At 43.8% G+C, this 12797-nt stretch overlaps 1 protein-coding gene across 2 annotated transcripts in view; it reads left to right on the forward strand.

Moving 5' to 3' along the window:
- Positions 1-12797, forward strand: part of nup153 (nucleoporin 153) — a 28609-nt gene that overhangs the window by 9875 nt on the left and 5937 nt on the right. For both annotated transcript variants that reach the window (XM_054763801.1, XM_054763802.1), the window contains exons 2-16: positions 1904-2144; positions 2221-2496; positions 2566-2705; positions 2796-2924; positions 3061-3177; positions 3260-3301; positions 4321-4374; positions 9247-9387; positions 9462-9650; positions 10432-10578; positions 10669-10761; positions 10860-10944; positions 11030-11122; positions 11194-11829; positions 11905-12084. In XM_054763801.1, coding sequence (XP_054619776.1) covers positions 1904-2144; positions 2221-2496; positions 2566-2705; positions 2796-2924; positions 3061-3177; positions 3260-3301; positions 4321-4374; positions 9247-9387; positions 9462-9650; positions 10432-10578; positions 10669-10761; positions 10860-10944; positions 11030-11122; positions 11194-11829; positions 11905-12084 — 2563 coding nt within the window. The remainder of the gene's footprint in view (positions 1-1903; positions 2145-2220; positions 2497-2565; positions 2706-2795; positions 2925-3060; positions 3178-3259; positions 3302-4320; positions 4375-9246; positions 9388-9461; positions 9651-10431; positions 10579-10668; positions 10762-10859; positions 10945-11029; positions 11123-11193; positions 11830-11904; positions 12085-12797) is intronic.

Below are 12797 nucleotides of genomic sequence, written 5' to 3' on the forward strand. Positions count from 1 at the left end.
ATGGTTTGTTTTGCACAAGGAAGACTTCTCCTTGGAGTGCAAATGCAAGCACATTGCTTGTGTTGATTTATTTTTATTCACCAAATGCACAGTAATATTCAATATTGCAGAGTCTGCACCTTGGCTTATTGTTTGACTTCAGGAAGAGGAAGAACGTGTGTGTGTGTGTGTGTGTGTGTGTGTAGGTGTGTGTAGGTGTGTGTGTGTGTGTGTGTGTGTGTGTGTGTGTGTGTGTGTAACAGTACTGACAGTGCCTTGCGAAAGTATTAGGCCCCCTTGAACTTTTTGACCTTTTGCCACATTTCAGTCTTCAAACGTAAATACATATATAAAATTTGAATTTTTTTTGTGAAGAATCAACACCAAGTGGGACACAATGGTGAAGTGGAATGAAATGTATAAGATTTTAAACAATTTTTAGAAATAAAAAACTGAAAAGTGGCGCGTGTGATATTATTTGGCCCCTTTGCTGTCAGTGCTGCCAATTGACTCCAGAAGTTCCATGAGGATTTCTGAATTATCCAGTGTTTACCTAAATGACTGATTGAGAGAGACTCCACCTGTGTGTAATCAAGTCTGAGTAGAAATGCACCTGCTCTGTGATAGTCACAGAGGTCTGTTTAAAGCGCAAACAGCATCATGAAGACCAGGGATCACACCAGGCAGGTCCCAGACACTTGTGGAGACGTTTATAGCAGGATTAGGATTTGAAAAGATTCCACCAACTTTAAACATCTCGCAGAACGCTGTTCAAGCAATCATATTGAAATGGAAAGAGCATCAGACCACTGCAAACCTACCAAGACGCGGCCGCCCATCTAAACTTTTAGCCCAAACAAAAAGAGCACTGATCAGAGATGCAGCCAAGAGGCCCATGATCACTCTGGATGAACTGCAGAGATCCACAGCTGAGGTGGGGGAATCTGTCCAGAGGACAACTATTAGTTGCACACTGCACAAATCTGGCCTTTATGGAAGAGTGGCAAGAAGAAAGACATTTCTCAAAGAAATCCGTAAAAAGTCCCGTTTGAAGTTTGCCATAAGCCAACTAGGAGACGCACCAAACACTTGGAAGAAGGTGCTGTGGTCAGTTGAAACCAAAATTTGACTTTTTGGGCAAAATTCTAAACGTTATGTTTGGCGTAAAAGTAACACTGCACATCAACGTGAACACACCATCCCCACTGTCAAACATGGTGGTGGCAGCATCATGGTCTGGAGCTGCTCTTCTTCAGCGGGGACCGGGAAGATGTTTAAAATTGATGGGAAGATTTTTTTTGTTTTTATTTAAAACATTACACGTGTTTACACTAAAGCTAAGCTGTATTATGTGATGCATTTTCATACTGAACCCACTTACTGAACCCAAACAGAACAGTACCTTGACCAAGGTACGTACGCACGTACTGAACTGTGATGATGGCATTACCACCTGCTATTGATTATTATTTTGATGATGAAGCGTCTTGTGTAAAATGGGATTATTGATAGAACTTGACAAACTGAAATACCTGGTACCCTACACACATACATAAATCCATCATCTCCACACAGACTCGTGTCTTTATCACTTCTTTGTCCAAGCAATACAAATTTACCAACAATAAAATTGTTATAATAATTATAAAAAAAAAATATTACTACATGAGGTGCCCTGCGATTGGCTGGCAACCATTCCAGGTTGTACCCTGCCTCGCGCTCAGTCAGCTGGGATAGGCTCCAGCATGCCCATGTAACCCTAGTGAGGATTGAGCGACATAGAAAACGAATGAATGAATATTAGTACATATTAAAATATAAAGTAGAATTGTATTTTTTTTATTTTTTATTTATTTATTTATTTATTTATTTTTTTGCTTCTCACTTGCCTCCCATTTTTCATCATCGTCATCAACCGCAGCAGCAGTCAGGCCTGATCAGTCGAGTGACGGACACAGTAAAGAGCATCGTTCCATCCTGGCTGCAGAAGTACTTTAAGAATGGAGATGCTCCAGAAGAAGAAGCAGGAGGAGGCGGTGGAGGAGGAGTACCGGTAGATATGAGGGAGAATTGTCAGACTCCTCCTCTTCCTCCAAACGGCAGTGAACAAGGACCTCCTTCCTTGGATGGACGCAGCACGCCAGAGCCCAGCACGAGTAACGCAGGTGAGGGTGTGGCATCTTGGAGGGAACACCGCTTCAATAAACTCTCATGGATTGATTTGTGTCTTTCTCTACGCAGAGCCCTCAAACAGCCGGGCGTCTCTCAACTTTCAGGACTATGTGCTGTCACGACCACCCCTCAGCCGCTCCCACCTCCACTTCCCCCCGCTGGAGGCCTCATCGCCCACCCTGGGGGCCCCCAGCGGGCTCATCTGCCAGCCCTCCACGTCCTCGGCGTCGGGGCCCTTCTCCACGGGCTGCTCCTTAGTCAAAGAAATCAAAGATAATCTCTCGCAGCACGAAGACGACAACATCTCCACCACCAGCGGCTTCTCCTCCCGCGCCTCTGACAAAGGTACGCTTTGGTGGCACTTATCCACTTTACAAAATTAATCCCACCTCATTGAGAGCGTCTCTCCCGCAGATGTGCCCACTTCCAAAACGGCATCCCTTCCGCAGCTTTGGTCGCCTGAGATGGACAGAACCATCTCTGTGCCGCAGCCCTCTCAGTCCGGTCTGAAAAGGCCCGCCTTCAACCTCTCTGTCTTTGGCACTTCCGCCAATGTGAGTCTTTATCATAAAGGCCCAATGAAATGATGTGCAGTTGATTAGTACCGCCCACTGGCGAATCATGGCCCCTCCATGTCCCCCCAGTCCACGCTAAACAGAACGGTGTTGAACTCCAGCCAGTTGGGAGATTCACCCTTCTATCCCGGCAAGACCACGTACGGCGGAGCTGCTGCCGTCAAGAGCTTGCGCACTCGTCCTGGAACACCTTATCAGGTTAGCAATTAGCGAAGTGGGATTGTAGCTAATGCAGATAATGAGAGCGTGTGTGTGTGTGTCATTTTTATTAATATGACATATTAATATCATCTGTGCTATAACAGGACACTAAATGAACTGCTGTGATTTTTAGGCCCCGGTAAGGAGACAAATTAAAGCCAAGCCCGCTTGTGCGCAGCCCTGCGGGGTGACCAGCGCCACTGCCAGGCGCATCCTGCAGTCTTTGGAGCGCATGTCAAGTCCTCTGGCAGTAAGTTGTCTGCCTTTCTAGGAATGTCTTTACTGTATTTGTGAGTGTAGGAAGCCTCATAGCTTGGATTTGTTGTCCACAGGACGCCAAGCGGATCCCAGCAGCAGCATCACCCCTTTCTACAGTAAGACTTCCACTCGCTGCCATTTAATCCCACTTCCTGTTGATGTTAATCTGTGTAACGTTCTTGTCAGCAACATTTTGTGTGAATTTAAATATGTTCTCTATTGCTTGTAATTCTGTTTTACCTTGTTTGTTTTTTGAAAGCGAAAGGTCAATTTGTAAAAATTACATTTATGTTATGCGGCGGGAGCCATGATGGACTGCTGCAGAAAAGGGGTTTTTCCGGAAGTGACGTTGGCGACGGCACATATGGTCGCATATGCGTCTATGGGTGCAGCGTAAACAAAGGTTTCTAGAGGCAGCCCGTCGGCTTTGTTCGGTTTATTTTTCAGCAAAATCGCAGTCATCCGAAATGTTCAGTGTCCGAGTGATACTGTAAGTTTTTCTTTCCAAAAGATGAAGGTTTAAGGCTACAATGAACGAAGCAAGTACAGAGAACAAGAGACAAATGGACCCGCTGATTTAAAACAATTATTGAAAGATAAGCAACTCCGAAGTAATTCACACGTTCCGTTCTGTGTTTTGAAGCCACCTCCATGTCTTGGTCATTAATCATCAGACGTCTCAGCATCTGACATGCCGGTGTCATAGTCGGTTTATGAACGATACAGTATAAATACGGCTTAATTCCCTGTTCTGCAAGTTGTCTATCTATTTCAACTTCTGATGTTTCTTCCTCCTCAAATAGTTGACACATCACTGTAAACGCCCTCTGTCTGGTACGCCGCCATGTCTGTTTACGTGTGAATGCGCCTTTGCCGATGTCACGTCCGGCAACATCCGCTTTCAATGACGGCTATCAGTGATGGCTCCCGCCATGTACAGAATTTTTTTTTTTTTTAATAACTGTACCGTTCGCTTTCAAAAAACGAACAACGGAGAACATAATTACAAACAATATAGAACATATTTCAGCAAAGTTGATAAATCATGTCAGTGACCCTTTAAGGTGCTTTTTGATGCAATTATCTCTTACAATCCAGTCTTTCCCACATTCATTTGTTGAAAATGTCTTTCTAGTCAATGGATGGTGCCAATCTAGATGTGTCACATTTCCAGTCCAAAAAGAAAAGGGTAAGTATACTGTTGCATGTAATTTTTACATAACAAGTATATAATTCACTTTTCTTATACCAGGGGTGTACAATGGGTGGCCCGCAGCACGTCTGTCCACATTTGTGGGCGTGTTACTGTGCAGTTTGGGGACTTTGTGGCCCCAAGTGCGTGCGGTGTTGAGTACTCGAGCCGATGCTTTGCTTGGCCGTGTTCGGGGAGGCAGGGCGTGGTGGGTTGTCGGGGCACGGAAGTGACGGCAGGCGGACGTGGTCCTGGGCTCCTCGGCAGAGGGTGTGCGGCTGCCGGATTCACCGGGCTTGTGGAGTTCCATGTCAAGAAGCTAATTACTGATACTGTAGCCATTGGCTTCGCAGCAGGTGTGTGTTGAGATGGTTGGGTGGATAGAAATTCACATTTCCAGCAGCTCTGTAAAAAATGCTTAATGAACTTAATCAAAAGAAAATAAAAATAAGAGGATAGAATAAATAAATATGGAACAAATCACATCAAATTTGTAGTGCAGTAATCCGCAATAATTAATAATCCATAATAATAATATATAAAAGGATAATAAGTGCAGTCCTGTCCAGTTCTTCCACGACAGGAGATATGTGATGTTACATATATTGGTTGATATCAGAATCGGAAATTGAGATTTGGACAATATCGGCATATCGGATATCGGCAAAAAAGATAAAAGCCAATATTGAACATCCTTAGTTAAAATTGTTGTTTTTTTTAGTTTAAACTCTATTATCTATCAATACTATTGTATTGATAATGTTGTATATTTCTTAGCTACCTTTTGAGTGTAAAGTTGCTGTTTATATACTTTTCTCAGACAGGCAATAACATTTTCTCACATTTCTCTCTTGTTTAAACACTCAGGGTTCAAACCTTTGTTTGACCTGAATGATCAACCTACAGGTCAGACACAAGAAATTAAGTCACTCATGCAAATTTCACTCTTGTGACCGTGCCTTTTCGTCCTGGCGCCGTTCGGCTGTACTGTAGCGTTTTTGTATCCTTGTTAAAACATACCGCTGCAGACGAACCAAACATGGATTTACAAGCTAGCAAGCAAGAAAGCTAGCGATGACACAGGAGACATGGCAGGACGACATGAAGGAGATTGGCTGTAGACTATTGTCAATCAGGATGCAGAGAACAATGGGCGGTGCAGACAGACGAGAGAGGGAAGAGATAGACACTAGGGATGTCCCGATCCACATTTTTTGGCTTCCGATCAGATTTTTTCTAAGTCTTGCTGATTTGATCCAGCACAAATCTTTTTTTTGTTTGATTTAATAATAATAAGCTTTTGTTACAAACATGAATTTTTGGGATTCCACAGCATGACCAACAGTATTGTTTGGTTTTTATAACAAACCTCTGAGTCAGATCCCTAATCCAATAAAAGATCAAATTGGACAAAAAAACTTTTAGGGTAGGACTAATCTTTTGACATGGTTATAGATCAATTTGTGGTGTAATTTAGAATATATGACTCTTTTTTTTTTGTAACAAACTCACTCAGGGCCCTATGAAATCCATTTTTGTTTCCCAAATTCCGTTTTCCCCATTTACATTTTTTAGAATTCAGTTTTTTACCTTTTCCACTTATTTTACCAGCGTAGAGTGTGTGCTATTTGGGTTTGTGACACAGATGTCACAGATGTAATCCCAATTGCGTTATTAATGTAAGCTATTTCAATGACACCCTTATTTTGTTGACACAATTAGACAAATGGGACAGAGAGCGTTCTTACTTTGAAGGCCGGAATGTGTTGTGTGTGTTGAGAATGGCAGTTGACGCTTGTTTCATGCTGGGTGCAAGATAAACGTGCCTCTCGTCTTTTTTCACTCAGAACCCGCACATCGTCAGTGGGAAATGTAAAATGGTTCTTGCATTAAAGTAGTAAAACACGCGCGCGCACACACAGCTGCACTAGCTAAACTAAGTGAACCCACTGATCTGTACTTCAAGAATCTGGATAGGCCATTGGTCAATGACTTGTGAAGCCACGAGGCCGCCATATTACCACTCACAAGAAACACTTGACTTATGACAATGACTTATGTGAGAACTTGTGAGTTGTTTAGTCAGTTGTTAGTTTGTTACCCACTCACACTAAATGCAAGGTAGACTAACCCTGCACAACAGGTGTGCTTGAGCTTAGTCATAAGGACTTGGGTATGATAATTTTTAAAAATTCTGTCGATCATACCGTACCTGAGTCATAACGACTTTACATAGGGGAACGTGGGGGATATGTAAACAAACAACCGCAACTAGACTACTAAATCATTTGCGGTTGCTTGCAAATATAAAAAAAGTTGGGTTTTTTTTTTGTTTACCCGAATTTAAAGTGAACCTCCATATGGAGACAATGTTTATATATTATTACATATTATATTACATATTATTCCTGTGGTTTTTGTTAAAATATATTTCTATATCAGAAAAGAGGTTATTTCTATTTCATAACACAAACAAAAAAATCAGAAAAAAAAACAGGGAAATGTTAAATGATTTTAAAACGTGTCCAAAGTCACTCTCTTTTATGATTCATATTTTGTACAGACGAGAGCATAGTGAATTGTATGAATTTACATATGTGTATGTATGTAAATATGAGTTTGGATGCAGTAGTAATATTAAACGAGGATAATTAATGAAAAGAACAATAATAAAAATGATATAATAATACGTAATGATGAATGTTATTTACCTTTGAAGAGGAGTGGTCGAGCATACGTCTTTGGTAGTGGTGGAGGAGGAGTTATTGAAAAAAGGACAAATCGTTGTCATCATTAGACTCTTCTAAAAGAGCTAGTGTTCTGTGGGTGGTGTAGAATTAAGCAGGCCTATTAACTTGTCATAACTACAACTTAGCTTTGTAGACCAGTAGAGTGCCCTCTACTGGTCAAGCATGCAGCAGTATAAATACGGAGTTACAGTACTACAAGGCAAAATACAGTCAAACCTGTCTTAGCGGCCCCCTGTATATAACGGCCACCTGCCTATAGCGGCCGCTGACGAATCCCCCGCAGAAAATGTACATGTTATAGACCCTGTGTATAGCGGTCACCTGTCTGATGCGGCCACCCATTTTGTATCCCTTGGTCAATATCTGACCGCATATAGCGGCCAAAAAAATGACTCAAGCAGAAGCTTCATGCACGAAAAAGTTTCGTTTTTTAAATAATGAAGCCGTTGTGTGTAGACTTTAATTACTGAGTCCTAGCTCAGTGACAATCATTCACAAGATCCACACAAACTGTCAGTTGTTCCACATAAAAAAAAGCCGTCTTCTTACTTTGCAATGCCGCCCTGAAAAGATTCAATGACGGCCAAAACGGTAATCTTCCCACTTTGCAATGTCGCCGTGGATAGATTCTAAAATGGCCAAAACACCTGAATAAAACATCAAAAATTTCACTGAATTGCCGACTAATTAGAGATTAGAAGCCCATTCAATAAGAAAGGAGCGATGGTATGGTTAGTTTACTACGATCTTCGTACCTCCTCCGCACTCTGTTGTTCACGTACACACCCATTCGTGACTACTTCACGCATATCCTGTTAGATCCCATTCCTTAGCCTCGTTCACTAAAATTTTTATTTCTTGCTTTTAAAATCGTGTTTAAAAAAAAAATCAAAAATGGAAATTAATTTTTAAAAATATTTCTCCACTATTAATATTTTTATTTTATTAATTTCTTTGATTTAATTTTTAAAATTATTTTTAAACACTAAATGTTTAAATTTTGTGAACATGTTGATATGTGCCCGCACAAATTCAAATTGGCCGCCAACCTGTCTATAGTGGCTACCTGTCTATAGTGGCCATTTTTGTCATTTCCCTTCAGCGGCCGCTATAGACAGGTTTGACTGTACATGAAACTATAGACCAGTCAGCTTGCGTTCGTATCTCCGAATGTTCGCATTTCGGATGTTCGTAAGTTGGGGGCTTAGTGTACAACTGATCGGCAGCCGGATCGGATCGGGACATCACTAATAGACACTCAACTTCCCACAATGCAATTCTTAAAGGGCAAGGCTCGGCCTGTAACAGCATTCAGATTATAATAAAAAAAGCGAAGAAGCCCCATTTATAAAAAGAAAAAAATCCTTGAAACAGTGAAAGGCGAACTGCGATAGAGCGAGGAAAGACTGTAATCACCTCCTGCAATTTCCAGTGGGTTGAAAAACGCGTCGTGAGTTCCCTTATAGCTCATGATAGGCTCCTGCCAAAGACGAGCTATCATTTTCCTCACTGACTCACGAGCAGTACAGTATTTAAACAATTAGTGGTAGTTCTGCAGTAAAGGAGATGTCAGGAGATTAGACCGTAGCCATAAATTAGCCGCACCGCTGAATAAGCCGCAGGGTTCAAAGTTTAACAAAAAGTAGAGGCTTATACACCAGAATTTATGGTATATAACTTCTTAGCATATCTACATGTGACAAAATGTAGCATCCTTTCATTTTTCACTATGTTACCCTCACTGGGAAAAAGACTCCGCTGGATTATGCTGTATAAGAGGGAGTTTTTTATGCCAAGCAAGCGGCGTTTGTTGCAGCTTGGCAGGCCCCGTTTACACGTGTTTGCAATGTTCACCTCCACTTTCTGTGCACGTGAGAGTGCGGGATTTAAGTGTTGAATGAATAAGAGTTGGTCTGTGCAGGCCTGGTCCCAACAACAACTGACAGGCATTCACAGCTGTGACAGCTGTGTGCTTCTCTCCAAACAGTGGAGGCCAAGCCCATACAACCATGACAGTGTTTTTGTACAGCTGTTGAATGTACAAAGTCCAGTCCATACAATAGAAGTCATTCAGAGACCATCATGGCACTTTATGTCAAATATCTTCTGTTTTCCTTAGCTGGATGCCAACCTCCCGCCAGTGCAGAAGCTCGTGGTTCCTGCTGCACTTCCATCCTCGGCAAACCGCTCCGTCTCCTTCAGGCCTAGCTTGACCCCAGGAGGGTTTAGCCGAACCCTGGACCGGACCCCAAGAGACGCGGTGAGATCTTTTACCCAACAGAAATGGAGCCAAAGTATTCCCAACGGTGCTAATTGTTTCCCTGAAATACCCAGCCTCCAAGACAGTCGCCACTACCGCCTGATAGAAGGCCCCGGTCCTCCCAATGCACAGCGGGCTCCAGCAGGGGGCCAGCCTACCCCATGTCCAGCACACCTGCAGCATCCAGCAGCTCTGGAGGTGGCAAGATGAAGCGAGAGAGGACCAGCACACGGCCATCCTCCAAACACATGGAAGATGATGAGGTGACAGCTTTGCATACAAAAGCAAGTTTAGCGTGTCCTAATGAAATAAACGAATGAAAATAAATATAATGTTTAGTGTGTGTGTGTCTGTTAGGCTACTTTAACGCACAAAATTGTGACAAATTGAATTTGATGATTAACTTGGCTCATATAGTCGTCCCTTGTTTATGCTTACAGACTCGACCTCAATGAATGATTTTTCTTGCATTCAATGTTAACCAATTGAATATTTTGGTAGGAGTGTACAAAACCTGTTTATGATTTTGTAAATATGTTTTTTTTAACATTATTAGAGCCCTGTAGGCATGAAATAACACCCCTATAGTCACCTTTACACTCCTGTTATTCTTTGTTTCCACCGGATTGCACAACTATTATGCTGCAGGGACTCCGGACGGCCGCTAGCTAGCGAGCTAACCAGTTACCCTCAAATTTATTTCTTCTAAACTTAAGAGAGGGTTTCAAACAGAGTGGGGGGAGGACAAAATAAGAGGCCACAAACTACTTCAACACAGAATGGGACAAGAACCTTTTTTCACTCTGCGTCCAGGGAGTGCAAGGTAGGGTCATGTAATAAGGATGTAACATTACTGCCGCCTAGTGACCAGAATACAACATATCACTTGCATTTTCACTAATAGACCATATAATAAAAGACCACCAAACAGCCATCATTTAGTCAATAAGTTCTGGCAAATATTGCAAGGGACGACTGTATGTTCTTGGAAATCAGCTTAGGTACTCCACAAATGCATGATCGTGTTTGTACTTCTGACATTAGGTGGCCGAAGTACCAGACCTTCCAACCATTTCACTCCCCATCAGCACGTCTGCCTTGCCTGCCTTCAGCTTCTCCTCCCCGCAGCCGCCCCTCACTACCAGCTCCGCCTCCTCCGCCTGCACTGCTTCCAGCATCACTGTCACTCTGGTCAGTATTATTATTATTATTATTGCAAACATTCCTAATTTGGATTCCTAAAGTGCAATCCTTAAATACTGTTTTTTTCCCCTCCCTCAGGAGACAGTTGCTTCACCCCCGTGTGTACCCTTTACCTTCTCCTCCCCCATTGTCAAAGCAAATCCTGCAAGTCCACCTGCCTTCTCCCCTACGGTAAGTCGTTTGTGCATGTATGTCTGTGTTTTTAAAACACTTTGGCTGATAGTAATTATAGAAAAGTGTTTAACTAGTGTGTTTTGTAACCTGTCTAGGCTGGCTTCACGTTCAGTGCCCCTGTGGCCAAGCTAGGTCCCTCCTTGTCCAATGGGAAGCTGGCCACGCCCATAGCGACCGCAAGTAAGCAACCTTCCCTTTGTTGCTGAGCAGCTTTACGCTTCTTGATGTGTTTTCGTCATCCTTTTTTGTGTGTGTGTGTTTGCAGTCAAATCGGCAGGCACAGAAGACTTTAAAGGACCTTTCAAGCCAGCTAAGACACTGAAGCAAGGCAGCGTGCTGGACCTCCTCAAAGCTCCTGGTCAGATGCGCTGACGCAGCAACTTTTTCCCTACCTGACATCTTAATCAATGCCGTTTCTCTTTTGTCCAGGCTTTGCTTCCACACCTGCGCAAAATTCATCCAGCTCTGATGGCTCTTTCCAGAAAACCTCTACACAGTCCATTATCACCACCACCACCACCACCACCACCACCACCACCTCCTCCTCCTCCTCAGTAGGCCTTAGTGACGTATTCAAAGCCCCCGCAGGGTGGAGCTGTGACGTGTGCTTGGTGCAAAACAAGCCGACGGATACAAAATGCATTTGCTGCACGGTGGCTCGACCCAGCCCATCGGCCTCGTGCAAAGCAGCAAGCGTCCTCTCGTCAGCGCTGAAGAGCAGCACAGCAAACAGCACCTCCTCCACGGAGATCACGTCACCCTTCTCCAAGCCCGCGGGAACCTGGGAGTGCGACACGTGTCTCGTCATTAACAAGGCTGACGCCGTGAAGTGTGTGGCCTGCGAAACGGCCAAGCCCGGGACGGGGCTGAAGCCGCCAGCTTCCTTTTCTTCTGCCTTCTCTGCTGTCAAGACCGTGCCCAACCCCTCAGCGCCCGCCCCCACCACGCCGTTTGCAGGGTTTGGAGAGTTCAAAAAGCCGGAGGGAGCGTGGGAGTGCGACGTGTGTTTGGTTCAGAACAAGGCGGAGGATACAAAGTGTATAGCCTGCACGAGCGCTAAACCAGGTACACACAGCAGCACAACACACGTGCGTGACTCTGTGCTGAAGACTGCTTACCTTGTAACTTCTTCCACCACAGGAGCGCCAGCAGGAGCCTCCTCTGCAGCCAGCAGAGTGCCGTTGTTTGGCTTTGGGGACAAGTTCAAGAAGCCAGAGAACGCTTGGGATTGTGACGTGTGTCTGTTGCAGAACAAGGCTGCTGATGTCACTTGTGTCGCCTGTCAGGCAGCCAAACCTGGAGCTCAGGTGGAGCCCAAAGGTAACACATCTGTACAGGACCAGCTCCTGGCGCAAACAACTGTGCCGTTGTTTCAGGTCACAACTACATGATCCAAAAGACTCTGACCACATTCACACATATTTACGTATATTACTGTTTTTATATATATACCGTATATACGTTTTCACGACCATAAGGCGTGTACCGTATTTAAAGGCTCAGTTACAGGTTACATGCTATTGTATGTTTTTAAAAAGCCAGCGGGAGCAAAACTGAGTTGGGTTGTACTTTATTGAAGTATTTAACAATGTACTCACTTTATTTTTGATCAATCCTCATCCACAAATCCATCAAAGTCCTCATCTTCTGTATCCCAAATGAACACCGGGGCAAGTTCTCCATCAAACATGCCAAATTCCCGGTTGTCTTTGTCAGAGCCATTCTCGTTGCCGTGCGGCGCCTCAGAAATGATGCTGGCTTTTGCAAAAGCTCGAACAGTAGTGCATCAGACACGTTAGCCCAAGCATCCACAATCCATTCACAAATTATGGCGTAACTTGACTGGCGCTGCCTCCCAGTCTTAGTGAAGCTGTGTTCGCCAGCTAGCATCCATCGCTCCCACGCCGCTCGCAACTTCACTTTAAACGCCGTGTTTACACCGATGTCCAGCGGTTGGAGTTCCTTCGTCAAGCCTCCCGGAATGATGTCAAACTCCAAGTTCATTTGCTGCACTTGGTTTTTCACAGCGGCTG

Source organism: Dunckerocampus dactyliophorus, chromosome 20, assembly GCF_027744805.1.
Source record: "Dunckerocampus dactyliophorus isolate RoL2022-P2 chromosome 20, RoL_Ddac_1.1, whole genome shotgun sequence".
Lineage (NCBI taxonomy): Eukaryota > Metazoa > Chordata > Actinopteri > Syngnathiformes > Syngnathidae > Dunckerocampus > Dunckerocampus dactyliophorus.